This window comes from Corylus avellana, chromosome ca6 (genome assembly GCF_901000735.1).
Source record: "Corylus avellana chromosome ca6, CavTom2PMs-1.0".
NCBI classification, from domain to species: Eukaryota; Viridiplantae; Streptophyta; class Magnoliopsida; order Fagales; family Betulaceae; genus Corylus; species Corylus avellana.
In genome coordinates this window covers 8,288,905-8,303,203 of record NC_081546.1, presented here as the reverse complement: position 1 = coordinate 8,303,203, position 14,299 = coordinate 8,288,905, and the positions used below count along the sequence as shown (strand labels likewise).

General features: G+C 35.0%; 3 protein-coding genes across 6 annotated transcripts; 2 read left to right on the top strand and 1 right to left on the bottom strand.

Moving 5' to 3' along the window:
* The first annotated feature begins 342 nt into the window (after nucleotides 1-342).
* On the top strand, nucleotides 343-4,120 carry LOC132184313 (calcineurin B-like protein 10). 2 transcript variants are annotated; one of them, XM_059597895.1, is made up of 9 exons: nucleotides 343-451; nucleotides 569-740; nucleotides 1,220-1,302; nucleotides 2,118-2,177; nucleotides 2,947-3,055; nucleotides 3,139-3,191; nucleotides 3,283-3,363; nucleotides 3,449-3,551; nucleotides 3,633-4,120. In XM_059597895.1, the coding sequence occupies exons 1-8, from the start codon at nucleotides 440-442 to the stop codon at nucleotides 3,503-3,505; spliced, it is 627 nt and encodes a 208-aa protein (XP_059453878.1). In that variant the 5' UTR covers nucleotides 343-439; the 3' UTR covers nucleotides 3,506-3,551; nucleotides 3,633-4,120. The 2 variants fall into 2 exon arrangements, with proteins under 2 accessions (XP_059453878.1, XP_059453877.1); XM_059597894.1 differs by having other exon boundaries at nucleotides 3,439-3,551.
* A 1,125-nt stretch (nucleotides 4,121-5,245) lies between these two features.
* LOC132184316 (uncharacterized) lies at nucleotides 5,246-8,515 on the top strand. 2 transcript variants are annotated; one of them, XM_059597899.1, is made up of 6 exons: nucleotides 5,246-5,430; nucleotides 6,093-6,163; nucleotides 6,249-6,286; nucleotides 6,378-6,887; nucleotides 6,961-7,051; nucleotides 7,855-8,515. In XM_059597899.1, exons 1-6 carry the CDS (start codon nucleotides 5,289-5,291, stop codon nucleotides 7,939-7,941), a joined length of 939 nt encoding a protein of 312 aa, XP_059453882.1. In that variant the 5' UTR covers nucleotides 5,246-5,288; the 3' UTR covers nucleotides 7,942-8,515. The 2 variants fall into 2 exon arrangements, with proteins under 2 accessions (XP_059453882.1, XP_059453883.1); XM_059597900.1 differs by having other exon boundaries at nucleotides 6,086-6,163.
* A 385-nt stretch (nucleotides 8,516-8,900) lies between these two features.
* Nucleotides 8,901-11,352, bottom strand: LOC132184229 (protein REVERSION-TO-ETHYLENE SENSITIVITY1). 2 transcript variants are annotated; one of them, XM_059597784.1, is made up of 3 exons: nucleotides 10,978-11,352; nucleotides 9,681-10,062; nucleotides 8,901-9,501 (listed from the first exon to the last, which is right to left on the bottom strand). In XM_059597784.1, exons 2-3 carry the CDS (start codon nucleotides 9,987-9,989, stop codon nucleotides 9,079-9,081), a joined length of 732 nt encoding a protein of 243 aa, XP_059453767.1. In that variant the 5' UTR covers nucleotides 9,990-10,062; nucleotides 10,978-11,352; the 3' UTR covers nucleotides 8,901-9,078. The 2 variants fall into 2 exon arrangements, with proteins under 2 accessions (XP_059453767.1, XP_059453768.1); XM_059597785.1 differs by having other exon boundaries at nucleotides 9,681-9,997.
* Between the last annotated feature and the right edge of the window lie 2,947 nt (nucleotides 11,353-14,299).

Genomic DNA, 14,299 nt, shown 5'->3' with positions numbered 1-14,299 from the left:
TTTTTAATATATTTTTTTAAATTTTTTTTTTTAAAAAAAACATTTTTTTTAATTAAAAAAAAATTAATATATGTGCCACTTGTCGACATCTGATTGGTTCACGTGTCAGTTTAACGGTCAACTAACGGTCAACTAACGGATGGACTAATTTGGTCACTTATCAAAACCACAGGGACCTCCTGTGATAAAAATGAAACCCCAAGGAGGAAAAAATAAAGTTATGAAACCCTAGGGACTAATTTAGTATTTAACCCTATTTTTAATTGCTTTGTGGTCTCAATAAAGTAGAATTAACATCTCACCGCCTTTTATTCAATCAAAATTCCTTGTACAAACCACGAGGGAAAAGAGAGACGTCACGGCACCTGCACAAAACGCGGAGTTTTGTACAAACGGATATCTTTCTTTGTGGAGAGAAACAAGCCTTGAATATCCAACCATGGATTCCTCGGTAATGAAACGGAATCTCGTTTTTGTTTATGTTAATGTTTTTGTGCTAGTTCAAGCCTTTTTTATTTTATTTTTTATTATATAATATGCGATATGAATGTGATTTGTGGTTGAACAGAGATCGAGCTCTTTGACGGTAGGTGAGCGGCTCTGTGCGGCGTTTATACCGTTTCTAGGGATATTCGAGGTTTTGGTATTGGCTATGGCGGATTGCTTCGAGTGCAGGCCGAGCCCCAAGAAACGAGAGTCCGGCTTTGAAGATGTATCTCGCCTCGCCAATGAAACCATATGTAATTTATCTCTCGCCCTTTCTCTATTTGGTGTGCTTCGTCCGTAAACACTTTCTCATGTTTATTTATACAATTTTGTGATACCTACGTGATTTTTAAAACCATCCAATGAAATGGATTTTTTTTTTTTTAGATTTTGATTTTAAAAATTACCAGGAAAATGAGTCTAAAGAAGTGGGAGTAAGTATAATTCCTTAAGCTCTTTACCTTCTTCAACCAATTCTGATTTAAGCATCGAAGCGACTCCGGCAGGACGCTTCGTATTCACCATCCTCTTTTGCAAGTTCGCTCAATTTAAGATTCGGTGTGTGACCAATTGATTCTTCAATTTGATTTGCAGAAAATGAGGGCAGTGAGTTCTTAAAATGATATCTTGAAAATTGCTTGTGTGTCTGTGCGTCTGCTGTGTGTTTTGAAGAGATTAATGGAATGGGCAATGTAGATTTAAATGGTTGTTTGTGTTATTGGTAATGATACAGTTACGCCGAATGAAGTAGAGGCGTTGTTCGAGTTGTATAAGAAGTTGAGTAATTCAATTATTGACGATGGGTTGATTCACAAGGTAAATAAATTGTGTGTTGAGTGAATTTGAATGCTTTGATTGCTATTCTTTTGCAGGATTTTGCATTTTATTTTTCTTAAAAATATTTACTCTGTGATTAAAATAAATCAGCCACTAGTGGTGTTTATAAATGTTGATTGCATAATAATGTTAATCAACAATGTATGAGGGATGTTAGTGGAGTGAACCTCAGGTGGATAAAGTATACTTTAGAAAACACAGATTGGCAAATGGAACTCATCCCATACCAAGGGTGTTATTTACCCTTTTAATTTTAACTTTTGTGTGTCTGCGTGTGTGTGTTTTTAAATGAACTTTATGTTTTTGCCTGACTTATGAAGTATTAGCTGACAAGTTCATTGGTTGATAGTATCATTAGGAAGACCATAAATATGAAAAGTGAAATTAATACATTGGATCAATATGGTTCCTCTTATATGCTTGGATTTTTATTGGGCCATTAGCAGTTAGGGCATAGCTAAGCTGAGTGCAGGAATGGTTAAATGGTTTTTGAGCTAGTGAGGCTAATGCTGGAGTAGTGTATGTTTGAAAACCTATCCTCACAAAGTAGGTTTGGCTTATGATGTTAACTATTTTATTTTATTTTTTTATTTTATTGAATGACAAATGAAAAAAAGAAAAAGACAGAAAGGGAATGCTTCATACTCAATTGGCAGCTTAATACTTATATACTACCTCTTCTTACAATTTGAGTATGGAGTGGTCTATGTACACAGTCACAGTTATAACACATTTATGAAGTTTTATTTTAATCTATGCTTGTATGGTTATGATTAATGCTCGTTATCTTGTAGGAAGAGCTTCAATTTGCACTGTTCAAAACTCCATCTGGCGAGAGTCTTTTTGTAGACCGGGTAAATGGCTGGAACAGGCTCTTCTTCTTCTTATGATATCAGTATTTTGGGCTTTGCTTTGAACTAATTGATTGGTGATATTAAACTATGGTGACATGGACGTTTCACAATTGATAGTGGATGAAAACCCACATTAAGATAAATAAATAAATAAATAACTTCCATGATGAAATCGAGTTTCCATTAGTACAGGTAAAGAAAAAGAGTTTGTCTAATGCCTAGCTGTGAGCTCCAGCCTCTTGATAAATGATTTACTGTCCAATATTAGATTTAAATGTTTGTGGGCTAAATAATGGAAATATGCTTGTGTTTCTGCAGATTTGTTAGGATCTTTTCTCTAAATCTGTAGAACTCCCAGCAACCTTGATTCAACAAATCCAAATGGTTGCTGTGTCTTATAGAGGAAGTTTTGTTAAGAAAGAAAAAACCACTCTGCAAACTCTTTAACCAATGGATTGAAAATAGAAAACTCAGTTCATTCCTCATGTGTTCCTTACACAGTTTCTAGTCGTTGAATTTTAAATGTTTGGTGGACTCATAATCTCTAATCAATGAAATAGAAACAGTAACCTCAGTTCATTTGATACTTGCGGCTATTTTTTGTACAGCTACTAGTTGTTAAATTTTAAACGCTTGGTGGACTCCTATAGCTTGATCCATTTATTTGCTTGCTAATTACTGAGGTTATATTGGATGTATGCCAACATCTCTAATAAACTAGAAAAAAATTCTTTGTTTTCTCATGATCTGAATCTATATTCTTTTCTAGGTTTTTGATCTTTTTGACGAAAAGAAAAATGGCGTTATTGAATTTGAGGAATTTGTCCATGCACTCAATGTCTTCCATCCCTATGCTCCCATCGATGAAAAAATCGATTGTAAGTGTTCAAGAGACTTTTTTTTTGCAGTCAATGTGGTTCATGGATCCATCCCCTCTGTGTTTCTTGTTGAGTTCTTGCAGTTGCATTTAGGCTGTATGATCTAAGACAAACTGGGTTTATCGAGCGAGAAGAGGTGAGTATTTATTGGATGGGGCTGATGGTTGAAAGCTTGGGTCAATGTGCAAGCCTTTTCAGCTTAATTAGCAGCCTTTGGTTTGTTTCAGGTTAGGCAAATGGTAATTGCCATTTTGATGGAATCTGAGATGACACTTTCAGATGATCTTCTTGAGGCAATCATTGACAAGGTAAGCATCTATACAAATTTGCATTTCTTTACTTTTAGAGCTTATCAGTACTCATTAAGATCTTTACTCTTGTAGACATTTGCAGATGCTGATAGCGACAAGGATGATAGAATCAGTAGAGAAGAGTGGAAGGATTTTGTGATTCGACACCCGAGCCTCTTGAGAAACATGACTCTTCCTTATTTGAAGTATGTTACTGGCCTTATATCTTTATATGCCCTTCTTTGAATCTACAAGCCCAGCTTGTTAATACTTGTAACATTTTCCAGGGATGTGACAACAGTATTTCCCAGTTTTGTTTTCAACACAAAATTGGAAGACTCAGAATGAAGTGCCTTCTACCAAGGGAAAAGGGTGTTCTTAGCTTAAGTTACATATTTAGTGGTTTTCATAGTAATAAAGATGACTCATTATTTCTTTTTCTCAAAAGCCCTTATGACTTCTGCAAATCTAAATTGTGACCCATGATAGATGATTCATCATTGCTAAAACAGGCGAAGGCAGTCACTGCAAGAAAGGCCAGGATGGTGGTACCAGGAGATCCATGATTACACCCCACCAACTAGCCATGTAGCCCCATTTTTATGATCTATTGTAAAGCCTGTATTGTCAAGTGAGCAGAGAACTATACTGCCATTGTCTCAAAAGTTCTCCTTTGATTACCATGTGTATGTTGTTTTTCCTGGTGATCAAATTGTTGCTCATTCTGTATATAGTTTTCTGAATGTAAAAAGAATAATTGCCAGCTTGAAGAAAAGGTGTGTTCCTGTCTTTGGCAAAATCCTGAACCCTTCCTATCTTCAGCGCCATAAGTTCTTGGATGAATTCATGCCCAAAAGATAATGGTAATGACAATCTTCTAATGAAATATATATATATATAATTGTATTAGTTGTTTGCAAGTTATTTTTAAGTGTTTATCCCAAATAAAATCGTCTAAAAATTTATTGATGTATTGCTTCCCGAATCTTGACAATATTTCTTAAGTTGGATTTTCATTATAACTCTTCAAGTTGGCCTCTATTTTACAAGTAATTTTAAATGGCCTACTTGTATCTTACTAAGAATAATGTAGCTATGAAAATCACTCTTGGATCAAAACTCAATAATGATTAATCACAAGCTTAGTGATGATTTTAATAGCTACATCATTCTTAATAGGACACAAGTAGGCCTCTTAGAATTACTTATACTTTACTGCTCTCGCCAATTGCTTGACCTGACGGTCCCTTTTCATCCTATTGTTTATAGGGATTAAATTGTTATTTTGGTTTAATTCGAGAATTTCTAAATTATTTTTTATATTGCAATTAGCGATTTGTAATTGAGGCCAATCGCATGGATTGATTTTACATTTATCCAAAAAAAAATTTTAAAAAAATCATAAACTCATTTTATTGATGGATGAATGGCTATTCCTCAATTTAAGGAATAATCGGTGTGCAACCAAACAAAGTAATAGCCATTCTACTTTAGAGAGCTATTTAGCATACCAAAAGTGGTCACTTTGGTATGCTAAATAAACATTTTTGAGGATGAGATGCTTAAATTCGAAAAAATTGTTTATGATTTTCAAAAGTGGTAACTATTTTTTGAAAATTAAAGAGGCTTTTTTAGTCAAACAGAAAATATTTTTTGTCACTAAACACCTGAAAATACGAAAAAATATTTTCAAAAATTATTTTACATCAAAATAAACGGAGTCTTAGAGTGTTTTTTTTTTTTAAAAAAACTTTTTTTATTTTATGATAAAATTCTTTTGATCAGAACAAAAAATAAAAAAAATACCCTATTTTATCTACCATCAAGTGCCACGTATGCAATATTCGCTGTATCAAACCCCACGTTTCAAAAGAGAACCATTGCTCTCTTTTCCGCAGCTTTAAAACAAAGAAGAGAAGAAGAAGAAGAAGAGACAGAGGGAAATGGCGGACAAACCAAGCCGAGCACTGGTGTTGTACGGGGATGGGTTGGCGCGTTTCATCGACCCATCTCACAATCATCTCCACTCTCTCGCGTCCAAAGCTTCCTGTGGCTTCTTGTCCCTACCCAATGCCCCTCCCTCTGGTTCTACTCTCTCTCTCTCTCTCCTTCTCTTTCCTTTTTCCCTCTAATTTGCTTTAAATTGATATATCCATCGCACTCTTCAATTTACAACTTAATTTCTTTTATTAGTCATACATAAAAAATAAAAATAAAAATAGTTTGATGCTTGTCTACATAGTGCAAAAGTGAAACTTTCGATTTTTTTTTTTTTATCAAATTCCTTGGTATAAAAAAAATTACTAGTTGGATGCGTTAAAGAATATAAAATTAAATTGATGCTTACTCTGTATTTGGTTTGCCTTTAAAGCCTTCAGTTTTGATGAGCTCCATGCAATTGAGGTGGCTAGATTAAAGTGAACTTAGCAAATTTCATAGGAAACTTATTTTGTGAGGTGGGTTTTTCATCTTCCCCGAGAGGATATTAGTTTATCCAACCTATTAGATGCAGAAGTTCAATTGGTGCCCAAGATCTAGCATAGAGCTCTTGAGGGGTATAAGTTTTACTAAATATGCATTATTGTCATAGGTCTAAAAAACCCATATATGCGCTTTGCAGATGATCCAATTTAAACCACCTTATGCTGGTTCTGTTTCATGGTTATTCAGCATTCTTTTCCTCCTCAATTTACTTTTGAAGTTGTTCAATTCATGATCATTGAGATTGACTTGAATTTAGATTGCAGAAAGTGAGGATGAGAGAGTAGTTAGGGAGTTTGCAGTACTGCTGGATGCTTGTGAAGCTCATCTCGACAAGGTGAGATCCCCATACTTTTAGCGTCAGAGAGGGTGGTTTTATGATTAAGTGTACTAAAAAAAAATATGATGTGTTGGTTTTTCAGAGTGGCAATACCGCTAAAATGCCAACCATAGATGAGAGGTATTATTTTTCTCTTCAATTTTCTGTAGTTGCTGTCTTATATGTTTAAATGTAGTTAGACAATATCAACCAACATGCTTTCTAACGTCAGGTTCATGGGTATGAAAGCTGCTATAATCACAAACAACCCAAGTTTGAAATCTTTTGGTGCCAAAATTGGCTGTTCTGTGTTGGAATTTGATGACTTAATGAAAAATCTACCTTGCCTTGCGGAACTACCAGCTGATGTTGTGGCCTCTAAGTTGCTAAATTTGCTTGGGTTTAAAGAAGGGAAGACACTAGAGATAAGCGAGTATGATTTAATTTTTGTGCACATTGGGGATGGTGAAAAGGTAAATGGTGAGAGAAACAAAGCTGTTGCCGATGACACGGTGTATGTCAATGCCTTGGTTGGTGGTATAGTGCAGATAGCCCAACCTGGATCTGAAATCAGTTCTCGTTTGCATTTGTCCCTCGTGATGAGTTATGGCAATGTCCCAGAGGACAATGATCCCAAATTGTCAGTTTTGATTAATAAAGATGAGAAGAACTCTGATCTTTCGGTGCTCTTCCCTCGTCAAAGTTACACTGTGAGAGGAGAGAATCCGCGGAAAGATGTTAGGTGAGTAAAAACCTGGTGGTTTCCAGCACTTCTTAAACATTTGTTACAGCTCCAGCTAATTTATGTTGAACAGGCACCATTGCCCAATGTTGATTGCTCAATGGCAGTATGGTGTAACCCGCAAGGATATGGCAGAGGCATTTTCCTTCAAAGATTTTAAGGAGGTACAAGTTAAAGTTATCAGACACACACACACACACACACACAGATATATATATGTGCATATTGTATGGTATTTTAATTCCAACTATATGCTCTCTTGCATGTTCTTTACATTGTGGAGATGTGATATGGAATAAAATGTACTTCTAATAATGGCCTTGTACATTTTCAGCCTAGTGAAATTTTTTTACCATCATGACATGGAACCAGCTAGAATTGTTGAGAAATTTATTGTATTGACTAGTAATCTGTGTCCACAAGTGCACTAGCTTAAGATTTTATGCCTTAAAATTCATTTAGTTTTGAAGTTCATTTCATAACCTTTTCCTAGGATACACTGTTATAGTTTATGCATAGTTGCTTTTATATATTAATATGAAGGGAAATATTAGGTACAAACTTTTTTACTAATAGAGGCTTACTAAACTAATGTGTAGCTTATTCATTGGTACTCATTACATTTATCTTATTAATTGTTTTGTTTTTTTTTCAATGAATAAGCTATACATCAGTTTAGTAAGCCTCTGTTCGTAAAAGAGTTGATACCCCAAACATTTCTTTAATATGAATATGTATGTACTTGTGTTGGTACATACTTTCATGGCTTGCGTTTTTATGGCTTGCGTAGTACTCTGTCTCAGCCTGGCGTGTGTAAAAGAATCCCAATCTGACAACTCTGGGGACACTAATTTTGTCTTGAGTTTAATTTGTCTGGGCTTTAATCGGTTAACATATATTTTGTATAGTTGCTTAATACTTGACCATGTATATAATAAATAATTTTCTCCTCTTTTTCTTTGCGCAGCATGGTGGAGTTCTTGTGATACCAGCAGATAGGTTTCTGCATGAGGTTGCCTTTAAGCTTTGGAAGGCCCCCAAGTATGGAGCATGAGATATATTTATCAACTGTCCAGTAATGTGGGACAATGCTTATATTTTAAACATAAGCATCGAAGATGAAAAAGAATGATAGAGCCGTCCTGTCTTGATCCTCAAATGCTATTAAATCTCTATGTGATTTTTGTCAAATCAGGCACTGCTTATAATAGAACTGTTTTGCTTGTTACCTTGGTATTGGGACATGTTATTCCATTTAGAATTGCAAGACCTATAATTCTCAAAATGAGAACGGCCTGGATCTGCCACGTATGCTTTTGAAGCCACTCCTCAAGGTGGTGGTCTTACCCATCTCCTCCTAAATGGTGTATCGGTCGTGGCGGAGGGTGGCTAACCACCCTTTCACCCCGAAGGGAGTGGTTGGTCACTTTGTTCGGAGTGGTCAAATCACCTCAACTATATCGCTGCGTTGGTTGACCACTTCTCAATGACAGAGGGGGTTGTTGGACCATCTCAATCAACTTCTTGGAATGGCTAACCATCTCAAAGGTGATTTGAACACCCTTTTACCTAGTTTACTTTTTATTATTTTGTTTTCTTTAATGTCATGTGGCAAGATTGGTTGTTCATTTTGAATGTGAATTGCAAGAAATGTTGGGATTTCAATGTGACTTAAGCGTGCTCAATAGTGGATAAAAATAAGAGTAATGCTATATATATATATATATATATATATATATATATATAGTTAATTTCTACTATCACATTGTTTTAGTAGTATAACAGTCTACTAAATCACATTACTAGTAATATATATATTTTTTTCTTAATGGACATACTCCGAATGGGAGCTATCCAAGATTGTTTCAGATGTCAATTATTTTGTCCCTGCTTCTCACAGGTGCAAGCATCCTGCCCCCTTAAGTCACTCCAGTTCCAGTGTCCAAATAGAATAATCAAATCTACCACGTTCAAAATTTTTAAGGCCAAGGAGAGAGAGAAAGAGAGAGAGAGGATAATGGTGCTGAATATTCAATTATCCTTAAACTGATAATCGACACTTGAAACAGTTTCTTTATGCTGGCTAGCATGACTTTTGATAACAAAGACTCCCAAAAAACTTACATAACTCCTTTTCGATTGTTTCAACACCCATTCTACATATCTAGTTCCTTTGAACAACTCTTATGAACTAGCATTCTAACAAGTTTTTGACACAATAAGTTCCCATAAGAAACCACCCAATAAGGAGGATAGAGAAGGATAGCAGCCCGATCAAGAACGGCCACCCGACAATGGCAACACCGAGGCATAGCACCACCATAAAGGGGAGGAATGATCTTAAGATTGACATGCTATCAACCCAATGCCCCTTATATAGTATAAGAGCTGCCACATTTATCATATTCCAACTCATTGATCCACCATAGCAGAGCCGATTAAGGCAGTTGGCAATAAATGAGTGGCAGTTGCATGTAAAGAGGTTGTAGGATTTATGCTCAAAGTAACGCATACTTGACCGTATGGCATCATCCCATGTGATTGATGTTCCATACTCTGCATGCCTGTAGCCATTCTTGCAGGTGTGCCCAGATAGGTTTGGGGGAAAGCAGCACTGCAATAACATTCAGATTCCACAACAAAATTGTCAATTGATCCATAGAGAGATAGATAGATAGATAGCTCTAAAGTCTAAACAGTCAACATTAACTCTTTACACATCACATGAGCTCCAAAGAGGTATCTTGCTAAAGCACCAAAATAGTACACAATGGGGCAGAATATCGACAGTACCTGTTCTCTATCAAGCTGAAGATATCTTGCTACAGCACCAAATGCAAAATCATCAACATTTACGAAATTGGATCCTGAGAAGTCTAAAATAGCTCCGTCCTCCCGGCAAATGCCAACATGCCCAATGAAAGGCGCCAACCACGAGACTACTGGGAGTGGAGTCCAAACTAAACAACATGGGAACTTTGCCTTCTTTGGATCAATTTCCTCCAGTGGCCACAGCTCGTGCCGAATCCTCTGTGTAGAACACGTATGCTCAACATCATAAGCTACTGATAACTCCATATAAGGAAGTCTTCCGTGTGGCATATGGGTTTCTTCAATTTTGCACCCAGAACCATCAATCCGTCAAATGACACCCACAGCCATATTATTGTCCAAACTAAATAAGTAGACCTAGCGAATCAGTTATTCTTTCACCATAGGGAAAAATTGGTTTTCTTTCTGTGTGTGTATGTGGGGAGAAGATAAACAACAACAATTGGAAGGTAAAATGGAAAAGCATCTCCCCATTAGGCTCATTAAGCAATTGTTTCAGCATAAATTCCCCATATACAACTATTACACATCACATGAGCTCCTATTCATGTTATCAAAATCTATTAGACAATTTCAACACATTGTTGCACCCAGAATACTATTCTAACTACAGAAAGTGCGCAAAATAATAACAATAAACTGCCTTTTACTCCAACACTCATTTATCTGTTCCGATGTCACTAACATACCTTGCTTTATTGATAATTACACCCATTTCAAAGAAAACAATGGAGGTAAAACACCAACCCAATTGAGTAATCCAAGTAAGCCATTGTGTTTGTGTACACAATTTTATGACATCTCACCAAAAATAAAAAATAAAAAAGATTGAACAACAACAAATAACACACCATTTGGCATTTACCATGCCAACGAGCATGCAACACTTGGTTAAACGCCAGCATTTCCTGTATTGATGATGGTATTGGTTTTGCATGCCAAACCCCACTCTTTCTACCTGGATCTAATGTAAAAGACTCATGGTGGCCGTGGCGCGTGTAGCCCCATCTTAAAGGCTTTCAGACAGAAAAAAACCAAAAAAAACCTTGTTTTCGTCGACGGAAATGCAAGTAAAACAAACCATGTGCAAAGACAGAAAATGGGAAGCTTCAATTCCATTTTACCATGACTTTCTCACGATTTCTTGGCAACCAAACGAAACCCAGATGGTTCTTCCCAAAATCCAAACCCACATAAGTCATAACGCATTCGAATCATAAAAGAATCAAAGGGCAACCATAAATACTGCTATACTGACCTGTAGACAGCAGTGATGCAGAAGCCGAGTCTGAAAGTCCCTCCGGTGAAGGAAGCCGGCGAAGACAAAGACAAAGATCTCGAGGTCGGTAAAACAAAAGAAGAAGAAGAAGAGGGTGTTGTGTCGTTGTCGCTGCAGCGGTAATTTTTGTCGTTGTTGTTCATTGTGGAGGAGCAGGAATGATTTATTGTGAGAAGAAATCAAGGAAATCTTTCTTTTAATTTAAAATTATAAATTTGAGAGATTTTGAAGGGAAGGAGGAGGAGGCGGAAAAGAGGGGAAGGTGCATGAACAATTCCCGATTTTCGCTTCTTTGGTGGGTCCCCAACTCTACACCATCTGATTTTTTCTTTGTTTAAGTTGATGTATTAAACCTCGCCGGCCGTCCCTGTGAACCGCGTGAATTCACCGACTTATATAAATAAAAAATCACATAGATACGTGTAATAGTTTTATACGTGTTTGTGCATGTTTATATAAAATAAAGCATAAAAGTTATATATTTAATCTCATGCATCGCAAATACATAATAATATAAATAATTAGCAAATTAATAACTCAGGAAAAAAAAATAAGCAAAATTGACTAAACACAATTTAGAGGGTCCAAGAAAAAGGTATCTTTAAGTGTGAACTTTTTTACCTAACAATCACCCGGAGCCCCAAATAATAACAATGCTAAGAGACAAGAGTCGAGCCAAACAATTTTGCAATCATAAATTATTAAACCATTTAACTTATGATGTCAAAACAAATATCGTAAACCTAAATGACCCAAAATAACCACTCAAAAAACCAAGCCAAAACCATTTAATTTTGTCTTTTATATATTCAATGAGAGTCCCAAACTAAATTAAGTTTTTGATTATAAGTGAACTAGAATATAGATGGAAACTAAATGAATTGAGTATTTGAGGAGTTTTTATGTTGAAAGAGGGGGCAAAATAATAATAATAATAATGATAAATTAAAATAATTAAAAGGGGAGAAGTAATTTTTTTGGGGGGGCAAAACTAAAAAAAGAATTAAAAAGGGACACAAATAATATTTTGCAGGACAAATATATGATTTTGGATAGACAAATTTATAAAATTGGTATATTTGAAAGACATTTATGAAAATTTGTAAAATTTTTGGGGGGATGACAACATGCGTGGGTTCGCCCTTGATAAGGAGTACAATGAAACAAAAATTCAAGAGAGGTGAGTTCTTGATAACAAATCCAAATGAAAAAAACAATGTCAAAATTGAAAAAAAAAAGAAGAAAGAAATTGGTCCATAAATGATCTCAAATTAAATATAAAACCAAGAAATTGGGCAAAAACAAAGAAATATACTATATAAAACGGTATAGGCAGCAAAACAGAAGATGCAGGCAAGGGCATAACCGGTGACAAAGCCAGGTTTTTTGGTTAAGAGGGGTCAAGATTAAAAAATAAAATTGAACAAAAATTTATTAAAAATATTAAATAATATAGTTAACAAAGTAAATTAATTAATTAATTATTGTTTAAAACATATAAATGTAAATTATAATTTATTTTTGCTTTTTATATTCATAAACAATTAATCTATATTGTTTAATAAATTAGTGTACAAATTTGATTACAAACCTCTCAAAAAAAATAATTAAACACTTTATTTGAATTTTTTAATGGCTTGAAGAAGAGAAATTTGGATGATTGAATTTCCAAATCATGAATTTGAAATCGCCAAATCGCAACATAGTTTATGAATTTAGGTTTTACTTTTTATATATATGTAATGAGAAATGATAGGAGTACTAATTCTTTTACTAATAGATGAGTACTAACATAATGTGAAGCTTATTTATTGGTATTTGTAGCATTTTTTTTTTTATTAATTATTTTGATCATCTCCAACAAATAAGCTTCACATCATGTTAATACCCATATATTAGTAAAAAAATTAGTACCCCTAACATTTCTCATATGTAATATGCCCCCTCTCAAAGCCCCTGGGCATAACTCGAGATCCTTCAACCCTAGCCAAACCCCTAATAAAGGGGACGCGTATAGGGTATAACCCTCAAAAGACCCTTTTAACCCTAGCCAAACGAGCATGAGCATGATCCTCAAGAGACCTTTCAACCATATACGAATCCCTAGTTAAGGGGATGCAAAGGGGCATGAGTCTTAAAAGACCCTTAAACCTTATCTGAATTTCTATTAGGTAACAACAACCACCACCCAGGTAACAACAACCACCACCAGGGGGGTGGTTGAGGATGGGGAGACTGTCGTAATCAAAACAGAATTTGTAGTCAAGGAGTAAAAAACTATGAATACAAATGACTCCACAACAAGATAATGCCACAAGAAACAAGAAGACTTAAACTCACAAACAACAAAAACAAACATGCACAAATATAAAAATAATAACAGAGAAACAAAAACAAAGAGACGGATGGAAAACCTAGAAGGTTTAATTTCATAGCTTTTCTCTCTAAACAAGAGGTAAGAGAGCTAGTGATCTTGTTAGTAAAATTAAATTTGGATTATTAAAAAAACTACGATATATATATATATATATTGTTTTTCTTTTTATAACACTAAGTCAAATCAGTCTACGTTTATCTGAATTTTCTTTTGACACCCATCTTTTCCTTTTTAACTATTTTAAATCCTATTTCTAGATAATTAATATTTTCTTTCACCTTTTTTTTTTTTTCATATGCTGCAGCATTCAAGATTTTTCCATTTGAAAGAAAATTGATGTACCAAATACCTTCTTACATACTAAGTTAATTGACCTGCTTTGAGAATACAAGTCCCAACCCAAGTTGAGAACGGACACAAGGATTAGAAATCCCAATGACAAATAGAACAAGGCCGATGAGAATCAAAAAATGCTAGAAGTCATTCTTATGTTACTCAAAAAATAAGGTGGCTTCTAAAATTACTATTGTCTTGTAATTGATCATTATTGAATTTTGATCAAATGATGATTTTAAAAGTCACCTCATTCTTGGAGTGATACAAGAGGGAACTTCTAGATTTAGTACTCCTTGTCTATATCCATGCATTAATTGCAAGAATCGGAATCAAACTTCTTATAAGAAATTGATTTCTTATTGGACTCTAATACGACACTAGGCATAAGTATATCCTATTTGTCAAAAGAGCTAGATCAAACGCTAGAGACCTCTAAACCCCAATTCGGCCGTTTCTCTTTCCCTCTCATCTTCTCAATTGTTTTCTTCAAGCTACCTTCACAAGAACTCCAAAACCTACAGCACACCCAATTCGGGTACCCCGTAACTTCAAAACCCATACTTTTGTTTGAGAAAAAACATCAAACGG